The 12,552-nt window shown below is 40.4% G+C and overlaps 1 protein-coding gene across 1 annotated transcript; it reads right to left on the bottom strand.

The window, feature by feature from the left end:
- Positions 1-247: 247 nt before the first annotated feature.
- RERG (RAS-like, estrogen-regulated, growth inhibitor) lies at positions 248-12,422 on the bottom strand (the record flags this gene model as incomplete). Its single annotated transcript, XM_010139231.1, has 4 exons — positions 248-393; positions 434-865; positions 1,592-1,665; positions 12,366-12,422. Coding segments are annotated over 3 exons (539 nt in total), but the record flags the coding sequence as incomplete, so codon positions are not given.
- Positions 12,423-12,552: the final 130 nt, after the last annotated feature.

Genomic DNA, 12,552 nt, shown 5'->3' with positions numbered 1-12,552 from the left:
AAGCCTCTATATCAGTTCTTGAGAACACAGTTGTGATGGTTGTTGATGGACTGAGGGCTGACTCTTACTCTCCAATGGCTATTGAGCAGCTGGCTGGCTGGAAATGATGTTTAGGCACTACTGACTTGAAGGGGATTGGAGCCAGCCCTGTAGAAGCAGATGTTCTGTCAGTGCCAATCCCCACCATCATCTAGTCCTTTGGAATCTGCTCTTTTTCTCTTTTTCTTTTTCTTTTTCTTTTTTTTTTCCATGTTAGCCAGAAGCAGTGTGGCTAAAGACATCTTGAAACATGAAAGAAGTCTGACCCTGTGTTACTCAAAAAGTGGTGTGGTTTGTCTTTTCTACTGTTTTTTAATCGCAAAGCTTTGACCATTTTAATTAAATGTGCTCTGCCTGCCTTGTCCCTACTCCAAGCTAATATGCTCTAAAATGCTTCTCTGGCTTAGCACAGCTCTTTTTAGCTGCTGATTTTCGTAAGCATCTTATTAATTGCCTGCTTGACATGGGTGGTGGAGCTTCGTCTCCGAGTCTTGCCCTGGACCATCTTTCGACGCCGTACCTCACGACAGAGCTCATAGAAGGCCTCCATAATGTTGCCTTCTCCTGTACAAGCAGAGCACTCATAAAAAGCACATGCTAGTTCTGTGGCCAGCTTTTCACCTTCCTCTGTGCTGACCTGTCTGGAGTGATCCAAGTCTGCTTTGTTTCCCACCAAGATCAGGGTGACGTTTTTGGGTTTTTTAACTTCATCCAACAAGTTCTTAAGTGGCAGCACTTCCTCAAAGCTGCCTCTGTCCGTGATGTCATAAACCAGCACAAAGCCTTCACCCCATCGCACATGTCCTTCTTTCTGAATAGCGTCCTCCTGTTTTGAAAAGACAGGCAGCAACCTTAGGAATTTTATTTATGAATAAGACACCAGGCCTTCAGAGAGATGTTGGTCCTCCAAAGCCTGCAAAGCCATGTACATCTGCTTTATTTTATACTTTACATACATCACCTTTTTTACCATGTAGCATAGGAGATCTACTCTACCAAGGTGCCAAGGGCTGCCTGTGGATAGGCTGGTAGCAAGCAACTGAAGAGGGTCTCTGTTTAATGATACCCAGCACGAACTGGATAGGACTGTGTGTGTGAGCACCTGCATGTTTTGATTGGAAGAAAGACCTGACTGTGACAAAATTTCTCTTTACTTTGGTGGGAGTTGTTGACTGAGGCTGTCAAGCCTCATCACTTGACCATGGAAACAATATCTGTGACTTTGCGCATAATATTAACGTTGTTGGGTTGGCCCTGAATCAAGGAATAAGAATGAAATCATTTTAACCCCAGAGTAAATCCTGACTTGTTTGCTCTTTCAGTGTTTGAAAACTCTAAGCAGGGTCCTTTGCAGAAGAGTCTGAGTCTGTTAGGCTGGGTCCAGTAGCAAGCTACTGGTGGTGGAGGACAGGGGGCTCTGCTCAGAAGCAAATAGCTGTCCTCAGAAGTGGATCACACCTGTCACCCACCACTCTGCTGCCACCACCACACTCCCCTTCCCTGCTGTCTATCTGAGCCAAGGAATTGAATAACAGTACGTGTACTCACGCACCTGACCAGCCGTATCAAGTATCTCCATGGAAACCACTTCATCATCAATGGTAGCTTGGTGACGATACGTAGACTCTAAAATAAGAACACATTTTGAGAAACAAATCAAAATAAGGGTTTGGGTTTGCTGTTTTTTTTTTTTTTTAATCTTCTTTACTCTAGCAAAAGACCTGAGATGTGACAAAGAGCTTCACTAATTTTTCTTTTTGTTGGAGCTCTTCCAGCCATTCTGGAGCACACTCCAGTCCTTCTTTCTACAACAGTGACTCTTTTACCTCTCCCCATACTGACACAACTCATATCTGTGGGTCTTATACCTGCTAAGGTCCATGCTTGTGGATGCTGCACTCTGCCCCCAACAAATGGTCAGTTTCCTGGGGCAAAGAGCTCTGACAGGCTGCAGCCCATTTTTTGATATTCACTTTCAGGGAAGGCTGCCACCTGTGAACCACTCTCAAAGTATTCAGCTCAACAGCCTGTCAGTGTGTAGCTTGGAGGCTGACAAGATCAAAACAAGTATGGTTGCAGATCAAGGAACATAACCACTACGCTCAGGCCTTACAATGTGATAAAATCACAGACCAGTTAGCTACTCTAGGAACTCTATGTCTCTTTGAAACATGCTGAAATCATCACATTCCCCTCTTCTAGCAAGGGCTCGAGCACTGATTTCCCTGTGTATGATTTACAAGGATAAGCAGCGGGCATTAAGCATTCACACTATGCTACAGGAAAAAAAGAAATCTATTTACTGTGTCCTAGGTTCTGGAACCAGGCAACTAATCAGAAAGCTAATGACAAAAGGGCTTGCTTTATCTTTATGAGATGGTAAGTTAAATTTGATAGCATTTGACCTAAAACTTGGAAAATTATCTGTGCTAACATTCAGATTTATTACTGTTGCTAGCTCACAGATGTCCTGTATCAAAAGGCAAATACGCTGTAAAACTGTGGCCAGTGACTATGAATGCTTTGCTTTCTCAGAGGTGCATTTCTTTCATTTGGTGCAATAGGAAAAAAAAGATATCTTTAAGGAAACACATTTCTTTAATTTGAATTTCTGGAAGGGCTCATGTTTGGTGAATGCCTTTTTTCTGTTGTTGTTGTTACATATTAAAGAATATCACCTCTTCATAACTGTGAATATTTCAACGCTGTCAATGCTGCAAGCACTCTCTTCTCAAAACAAAAATGTCACTTCCCTCCTGTGCCGCTTTAATCACTTTAAGTTGTGCAGCTGCCTCTAATAAGGACAAATGGTCAATTTAATTAGGCAGATGGCAAGCAGTCTTGCTGTAGGGTTTCAGGCAATGAAGACTACGTTTGTTAAAGGCTGTAAATATGCTTTCTGTTTAGTATTGTGGGGCTGGTGAATGGGTTGGAGTTCCAGCTTTGTGATCCTGAGGCTATGCCTACACAGCAGGGTAAGATACACTGGTATCTCTCAGTGGTATGTCTTATCTGTCCCTTCTGCACGCCCCCACTAGCTACAGCAATTCCCTCAGGGGAATGCAGGAAAGGGAGGAGCCCTTGTCTGGTGTGTAAGTTGTAGTGATGCACCTTTAGCAAGTTGTTTCTTTGGTGAAGATGTTGGAGTGCTAGGCTGGGACTCTGTGTGGCACTCCACGTACAAAATCATTCAGGAACTTATGCTTCTTTGGAGGACAGTGCTACGAAGGAGAGATGGCTCTCTGAGTAATGTGATACCCGCTCTTTAAGTCTTGCAATGCTTACATGTCTTTAACCATTTGGTTCTGCTTGACAAGTAGCTGTGGAGAATTGGTCCACACAACTTGAGAAAGCACCCATCCAACGATGTTTGCAGAATATCTCTGAAATGTCCTTAGGAGGCAGAGTGCACTAGGCCATACAGCTCTTACTGGTGAAATGGGAGAATAAATCTGAAGGCGTAGACTTGTGCCTGCTGCAGAAAAGCAGGAAGATTTTTAAATTATAATCAAGGTCTCAAAATAGTACTTTGGTTACGCTTTCTGTTGCAAGTTTAACTCATTTTGGCTGCTTTTGTTGGGATGGAATTTTATCCTTGACAAGTAGCACTCGTTTGGGTCAGATTACTGTAAATATATTTTAGTAGATGTGTGTCTGTTCCTGTGCTTTGGAATGTGTGGTAGCTGGGTGAATTTTAATGAGGAGTGTAAAACAGCTGGACATTTAAAGCATTTTTTGGTGTAATCACAGACTTCAAAGGAACAGAATCAGCTGAAGGATCTGGACATCTTGTAAGTTGCGAGCCCTGAAGTTGTGATTTCCAGTCTGTCTCCATGTTGATCCCATGGTACTTCTCAAATGTATCACCTTGCTTCTCAATTTATTAATATCAATTTTCCCTGTGGCACTTGTGCAGCTAGAGAGAAATCAGATGGCTTAAGATACCTGCTGGATCCCTAACTGAAACCATCGATGACACAGGTGTCTGTCTCAGCTAAGCACCCTCAACTACTATTAGTAGAGTAGGTGATGAATATAGTTTGTCTGATATCTGTCCTAGGATAAATCACACCTTGAAAGCCCTTAGAAGTCTAAAACTGGTCAGAGGAATACAGGATGTAAGTGTCTTATGCTTGCATCATCATGGTCCAGTAGAAAGAGCAAAGTTTAACACTCTACCAGTAGCTCCCATGATGACTACAGGCACCTTTCTGAGTTTTAGATCTGCACCAGGTGATGCTTGTCTATTACATCTATAGCTATATGGCTAAAACCTCATATATAGAAGAGAAATCTCATAGCTGTGTTCCTCTCTTCATAGACTGTCAAAACTGCTAGCCACAAAGCAGAGTTAGGGACCTGCTGCTGCTGACTGAGCTGTGGTGTGCCTGACACTGCACTGTGCAAATAGTTGTATTTGGTGGTTTGCTCTGCTTCAATATAAGAAAGTAAATCTGACTCGTTCTTGTTGGTTTGGAGGTCTGCTGTGTTTCTATTCATAATTCCAATAACAAGATCAAAGGTGCTGATCAGTGTGGCTGTGAAAGCTGATGCCATATTTCAGGGATCCACTTCATCTCCCAGCACTCTTGCTGTGCAAAGTGCTCTTAGTTTTCCCAGTCTTAGTGTTTGAAAAGTTCAAGTTTTTTCCAGAAATCCTGAGATAATGATGTCAAAAGGCCTGAGACACATTTTGGAAAGTGGGAGCAGCTGGATTTTTTCTTTTTTTTTTTTGTCTATAGTATAATGACACAGTAATTCATTAATAGGAACTGGATAAATTTTTTACATTACCACAGCTGCTGAGTAATTATGGAAATAACGATTTTTTTTTGGGGGGGGGTGACATTTAAAACTCTCCCATGGCTTTCTGTATGGATATAGTGTTAGAAACCTCCTTACTAAGTGCAATATGTTTTTTTAAAAAGGTAGGAAAAATCTACTAAACGTATATAGAAAAATCTTTGAAGTCCATGATCCATAGACTGTCCATGAATACAATATTTATTCACAGCTTGACCACGTCACATTGTGCTATGCTTATTGTGATGTATGTAATAGGGTTTTGGTCTATGAGACTTAGCTGGTCATTTATCAAACTTATTTGTCCAGGACTATCCTGATCCATTGAATATATCTGTTCCAAAAGATTGTATTTTCTTGAAAAATTATTATCTGAGAAGTAATTGCTAGTTCTTGGTTTATATTTGCAGTCATGTAAAAAGCTGTTTTCAGTACTTGTTGATTTTGCACAGGCAATATATATCAGGGGCATGACACAGCTCTGGAATGAAATATTTGCATAGTAAGGGTTTATTGCTTTTAGGAAATCGTTTCCAGTAGGAGTAGGTAAATCAGCACATATGGAGCAATGACATACCCCATTTTACATGTAAATTTAAGGAACAGACTGGTCTCTTTTGTTTGCTTTTAAATACAGAGAGACACAAATTCTGTTTCCATTCAGAATTTTAGTTCATTTTTGTCAAGAAAGATTAATAAAACAAGGAGATATAAAAATGCTCTAAAACTTTGGTCTCATGGTGGCTATCAGTCTGTTGGATCTGGGAACTGCAAGAGACCTAGAGAAAGAGCTTTTGTGTAATAATTGTAGCTGAGTTTTGAGACCAAAAATCTTCATGGTCTTCATAACAGGCATGAACGTGCATCTGACTACTTACTCCATCCCTTATTGACCCTGCAGGAGGGTTTTTATTGTGCAATCATCAGTGGTTTTACAGTAAACGTGGTATTGCCCTTGCACAGTTAGAACACTAATGTTAATGCAGTGTATCACCATGTGTCTATTAACTGATACTACAGACTCAAAAATAAGCATAGTTGGGTTATTTATCAGTAATAACAATGCATGACACATCATTTGATGGTACTGCAATCATTATTGTTCACTCTGAAGTTCTATAAAGACTACAGAGTTCTCATCTTGCTGTGAAAGGATGTGTTGCATCCCCAAAATTTGCTTTTTAGATAGAACACATGGGAGAAATAAAACTAACCTAGAGAAAAGCATATTTTCCTTGATGCATTGATATTTTAATAAATAACATTTTTGCCTCCAAACAGAAATCCTAGAATACAGTTTTCTTGAAGATATCTCTAAAAATAATTGGAAGTATATCTATTTGTTGGTTTCTGCTGCATTTGATTTTTCTCCTCTGTGTGAAGATTTGGTTTCTTTTGAAGAGAAAAGAGGTGGCATCACATTTTCTTTCCCACAGGTTCTGCTCTCATCCAGCTTTTACTGTGATAGAGAAAACGTGTATAGACAGCTGGGCACGGGATTTGTTAAGGCATGTGAAAACAATTGGTGAAACTGAACAACAAAGTCGGAACAGTGTTAACTAGTAGGAAGTAAGTTTCAAGGCTCTAACTGTTTTAGGCTTGGGGTTTTTTGGTGTGTGTGTGTATTGTTTTGGTTTTTATGTTCTGATTTAACTTTCCCACCAACACCAAGCAGAAGCATTAGTTCCTGGTAGAAATTGTGGCCATGACAAGTTTAAGTCTAAATAAACCATATTTTGCTACACTTTTTTGATTTATTGTAGCAAGAAATCTTTGTTAGCAAAGCTGTGAGTTTCAGCTTATTCCTGCCAATATAAATGAAAACTAAACAGGGAGACTTTTCTCACACCTGAAACAAGCAAAACAAAAGCCTGCTTTCCTGGAGGTGTAAAAGCAAGCTCTGGAAACTTCTGTTCATCTGGAGAACATTTCAGAATATGATGAGCGTGAAAAATAGGGGGAAAAGATTTTGCAGCTGCAGCTACAGTAGGAACAACCGCTGTCATTCCTGATTTTTGCTGTCTGTTGAGCTACAATAAAAAGGCAATATTTTTGTTACTGACATCAGGAATATCTTCATCTTGAGACACTTCAGAAAAAAAACAAACCCCATTTTCAGATAACTGCTTCCCAAGTTATTTTAAGCATCTTCCTCTGCTGCTCTCAATTACAAGTTCATTTCAAGCCTTTGAGCATTTTAGAAGCTGATGTTGGGGGCTTAAGGTGCTCCAGGCCACACCAGTCCATTTCCTTGCAAACACCTCAGAAATCAGGAATACTTTCACAGCTCATTGCCATAATGCATTCAGTATAAATGTTGAGCAGTATACTAAAAATGATACAGTGTATTAAATGTACATCAGGCTAAGAATGTTTCTACTGTTTTGAAGTGGAAAAATAGAAGCTCAGGAAGTACCTAGGGAGGCACAATCTGGCCTATTGAGGACCGAATCCCTTAACTACTGAGGCAGAAGGAATGAGTAATTTTGTTATAAAAAAAATTGAGGATACTAATAGCTAGAGTTTGGCTTGAAAATAAGTCTTGAAAATAATTGCTTTTTCCAGCAACTTATTAAGCATCTACACATTTGTCATGGTACTGCCTGAAACACAGGCTGGCAGCCTTTCCTCCTGGACCTAAATGGTTAGCTACCATTACATCTCACTTTGGCTGGAAGCCCACGCTGGACCACATATGTTATCCCTAGCTTCTGCTTGGATAAGCTCTAGTTGTCAACATGACTGTTCAGATGAAATATGCAGAAGGCAAAGTTCTGCAAGATGATGACAGAACTCTCTCCTCTTTTGCTTGCTATGGAAAATGGTTATTTTTAATTACGAGCGTGTCAATGATGTGGTCTATAGCACTGTATGCACTGCAGTATCCTGTTATGCAGCAGGAGAAAGAGAGGGCTGGGAGGGGAGGCCTCCCCAGGCTGCTTCCTCCTTGGTCTGCTGTTCTGTTAACCTTTACAACCTGGGCCTGAAGGAACCATCGGTTAATGATTTATTAACACTTATTTTAGTATGGACCTCTTTGTTAAAAGTTCTGTTTGCTCTCTGGGCAGTTTCTCTCTCAGCTGTGCAGCTGGGAGTTAGTATTCTCGTGGTAGAGGCAGGCAGTAAAACTTCAAGAGTGTTAAGACAAACTTGCTGAGTGAGCCACGAGTCAAGAAGACTAGAAATCTACCATATACAAAGACACGTGTGTCTTCAACTTGTGATCTGCAAGCAGGGAAAGCAATCCTGGGGATGAAGAGTTTGTATGCAGACGGTATTGCAGCTGTCCAGTCAATGTGTTAGCTGAATAAACCAGCCAGCAAAGACAGTCCTTGAGAGCTGTATTTGGACCTGAGACCTCTTTTTCATGGTTGCATTGGCACAAAATTAGCCTTGAAAGATAGTTCTTGCACCTTCTCTCGCTACAGTATATTATTCTTAGTGAGGTCTTGACTCCTGCTGCTAAGCAGTTTCTGTTTATCAACTGTTTTGATGGAAGCTAGTTTGGATATATTCCCACTCTGCTCTGCTGTTATGTTTTTTATGCAGATCTGTATATACCACATGCAGAAAAGAAACCCAGGCTAGCAACGTTTGCTAGTATTGTATTATGTGACGTATGGTATCTGCAAAATTTCCTTGCGGTCCGTGAATGATACCCATTTTGCTAACAGAACCCCCAGCTACACGTGTGGTTTATACAGGCAAAACTACTCTTCTAATGTAAGAATAATCTTCCTTGCATTAAGCTTTCCAGTGGGAAAAGCTGCCTTGCCAATGTAAACAATATCTTTGCAAAGAGATTTCTGCTCTCCTTACCACAGCAGTGAAATTTCTGTCTGGAGCTGGTCTATAGGAGACAAAGTTCTCTGCTGTGAGATAATTCAGGGCACTAACAAGGTCCACAGGAGTTGTGCATTCAGGCTAAGAGTTTAGCCACACCGGTTAGGTGACCAAATAAAGGTCTTTGCACCTCCATCTTGAAACTCATCCCCATAGAGTATGTCTATCCCTGAGATGATGCTGGCTGGCAGGTGTTGTGTGTTTATACCCTTCTGGTTTTGTGGCAGTGGTGAGAGGACCACCAGCAGCGGTGCTGCTGTGAGGGTGGCTGCTTGCAGGCTGCAAACTCTCCTGGAGCCAAGCTGCTTCAGTGGCAGGCAAATCGTCAGCCTGCTGCTACCCCTTTCCCGGCAAGCCCTGCTGAAATGGTACGTAGGAATGCTTGTTTTCATGCTTCTTCTGTGAATCTCTTAATAGAGCCAAGCTGTGGCTTGGTACAGCACGAATTTTCTAGTTCTGTACTAAATCCGCCATGGATGCATTGCTTGTGTTTGCAAAGTCTTTTAGATGGTGGCTTAAGTGGTGCCCTAACCAGGCCAAGTGTCTTTTAGGCCTTCTAACATCACACCGAATTTGCTTATTAATTTGCAAGCTGTGTTCTATTTAAAAACATACAAACACTAAACAATTCTGGTGAAATCCATGTGGTAATCCAACCCCCTTTCTCAATACATATTTAACAGGCTAAGAAAGACTATGTTTAATGCTGAATTTATATATTTAATATTTTAGAAATCAACTGTATGTATTTTTTAAAATATGCAGTTCCAGCCCATTTCTCCATAGAGCTGTTTCAGTGGACCTTATAATTCTGTTGCACATGTGAGATAGTTGTGTGATCTTATTGTAAATCAAGATGGATTTTTGCCTTGATAATGCCAGGCACTTAATCTGAGAGACCAGGCACCTTTTTAAAAAACAAACAAACCATGCCAAGATGGTGACAGTGACTAGGCAGTTAAACAGAAATGATGGAGAAGACAAGGCTGACAGTTAACACTCCCCAGAAAATTACCTTTGCTGCAGTTGTTACCCCTTGTCTGAGAACAGTAAAATATAAAGCAGTGATGTGTACTTCTGCAAAATCACAGCTGTCTCACTGATACTTGCGCAGATCCAACATCTTGTACAAAAGCAGCAGAGCTGCAAAGCCCTGACTTCAGCAGCAGCTCCATGTGCCAAAGCTTGTAAGACTCATTGATGCTCCTCCCACCAGAAAACGTTATTTCGTGGTTTGTAATTTGGCTCCTGGAGATACAACAGTACGTCCAGATGCTGCTAAAAATATAGTCCTTCATTTTCTTCTGGCAGGTTAGAATACTAAACAATATTTATAAGGTGTGCTTTTTTCCTTTCCAGTTAAAATGTGCCACCCTTGAATTAGGAGGCCAAAGTCTTTTACTCTGATGCTCAGTTTAGGACAATGTTGAATTTCCATCAGGCCTTGTACAGCTTGGTGAAAGCTTTCCTAAAAATAGGAATTATCTGGGGATTTCTTGCATCAGAGTGCTAAAAGGTGGTTGAAAACTTGACATGAGAAATAAACCATAAAGATGACATTTTTGTCACAGCCCCAGTGATTTTTGGCAAAACCTCCTGTTGCTTAGCAGCTAGATAGTTTGCATCTGTTCTACTCCTGCCCTTTCAAAATTACTTGACAAAGTTACTTATTCTCCTTGTAGGACAAATGGATCTTACTGGCTCAACTTAAGCTTTTTATACTAGTGGAATATATAAATATCCCTCTTCCCACCCAACAGCCAGTCCGTGACTGCTAAGAAGAAATGAAGCTATTCAGCCAAAACTTCTCAGTAAATTCAGCTCAGTAATGTTTACAGGTAAATGGCCACTAAATCACTGCAGCATGGTCATGATAAAGTCAGATATAGGTTCTTTAAAGCACTCTTTCTCCATGCTTTAGAAGGTACAGTGCCTTTCTGATTAATCTCTGAAGGCCTGAATAGTGGTTAGAATTTCAGGAGACTCTTTTTTTTCTAACACTTCGGAGCCTCCTTTGAATCATGTTGTGTTCCATAGTTTGAAAAAACAGTACTTAAAAACGCATTCTCTGGTTGGCAGCTTCCACCAGAGATTACTGCAATTAAGAAATAACATAGAGATAGTAGTTTATTAGGTTTTGCATTTCTCAAACCTTTTCCTCTGGGCAATTTAAAGCACTTAGATTTGCAATAACTGTAATACATGATTTAAGCTGTTAACCTCTAAACTGGATGAGAACGTAGAATTCAGTAGGTCAGAAGAGACTTAATTTTTCTGTTAATTGAGATAGGAATGCTGTCTGCGTGAAAGCTTCCCATGTCGCAAACAGAAAACAGTTAGATTCCTGAGGGGCATAGTTAATCAGTTGAATTCATTTGTAAAACAGAAACAAATGTCAAACCTTACACACCGAAAAGGACACAGGGCCTTCATAACGGTGCAAAAACCAGTAAACCTCGCTAATAACTTTGTTTGTGTGCTTAAACAAGGCAACAAGGGTACTTTTGCATGCAGTGTCCCTGTCTGACATTAATGAATTTGAACTGTACTGATACAAAACACTTTATAAACTTCTTCTAATGTCAAGTTCTTGAAATTACATAGTAGCGACCGGCATGTGAAGTAATAATACTAATAAACTATTATATCCCACTGTGCAGTACAAGGCAGGTGCATACAATTCACTGATTAATGTATTGGTATTAGCAGATACAAGAATGTAGGTAAGTTCAGGTTGTTATGAGAATTATTTCCCAAGATGAGATTTCTGCTATTTACCGATTCTTCATTTTACCAGATGAAAATATAATATGGATACTCTGCTTTATTAAAAGGGCTGCCCAGGTTTTGCAATAAAGCGTATTAAACATTCGTCTTTGTTTCTGCTCTGCAGGTTAAGTGTTCTCTATTTCTTTAGTGTGACCTCTTAAAGAAAGAACCCTGACAAAGAAAAAGGTATTTAACTGCACAATCTGCACTTGAGCCTCCAAGAAAGGTTAGGTAGGAGATGGCAATAGGTTGTAGGAGAAAAGGATATTTTCCAGCCCCTTAGTTCATGTGTAAATCACTTAGTCCTGAGGTATTGCAGGACTGTTCCTAAGTTTGGTTTGTTTGGTTTTTTTGAGGGATCTGTGCCAGCTTCTCAAGTGTGAGACCAACACAGCTAAGTGAGAGCAATGAAGGAGACGTGGATACTTTCTTGATGACTGGTGGCCCTAACTGATAACCCAGAAAGTAACATGCAATGTATGTTTGAAAGGGAAAACAAAAAGCTTACCTAAGGGTAGGCAGACCCTTGAATTTTTGAGATCTGCATCCCAGCCATCTTATTCTCTAGCAGCTGATGTTTGGGTTATCCAAAAGCAGAAAAGTGGTTGCACACTAAATTTTCAGAGTGAAATACTAACACAATTGCTTTTGATGGCAAAATTCCAACTGACTTCTGTGTGGGCAGAAACATGCTTCATATATTAATTTTGCTTTCGTCTGAGCATGTTACTGCTTCTCTATTCTGCCATCTTCGGTAATAAATTTTTCCACTTTAAATGACTACAGAGAAGATTTTTATGGCAAATGTGAAGGTTGACTGAGGCTTGGTATTGTAACTCTAAGACTTCCCGTTACTTCAGCCATGATATTATATGCAGCGTAACATGTGCACACAGTAAAATGTAACCTACCTAGTGTCGGGTCATACTCCCAGATGAACCGTTTGGTCAGGAAGCGTACGACAAGAGCTGGAGGAACAAAAAGATTCCAGTTGAGGTGCACAAGCCATCAACTCCTCTGTTTTTTAAAGGTTTCTCAGCAAACTTTTCTGTGTGAATAGGCATGTGAATGCCACCCCCCCCCACCCCCCCCACCCCC

Source organism: Buceros rhinoceros, unplaced genomic scaffold (genome assembly GCF_000710305.1).
Source record: "Buceros rhinoceros silvestris isolate BGI_N320 unplaced genomic scaffold, ASM71030v1 scaffold3697, whole genome shotgun sequence".
Lineage (NCBI taxonomy): Eukaryota > Metazoa > Chordata > Aves > Bucerotiformes > Bucerotidae > Buceros > Buceros rhinoceros.
This window is presented reverse-complemented; position numbering and strand designations above follow the sequence as displayed.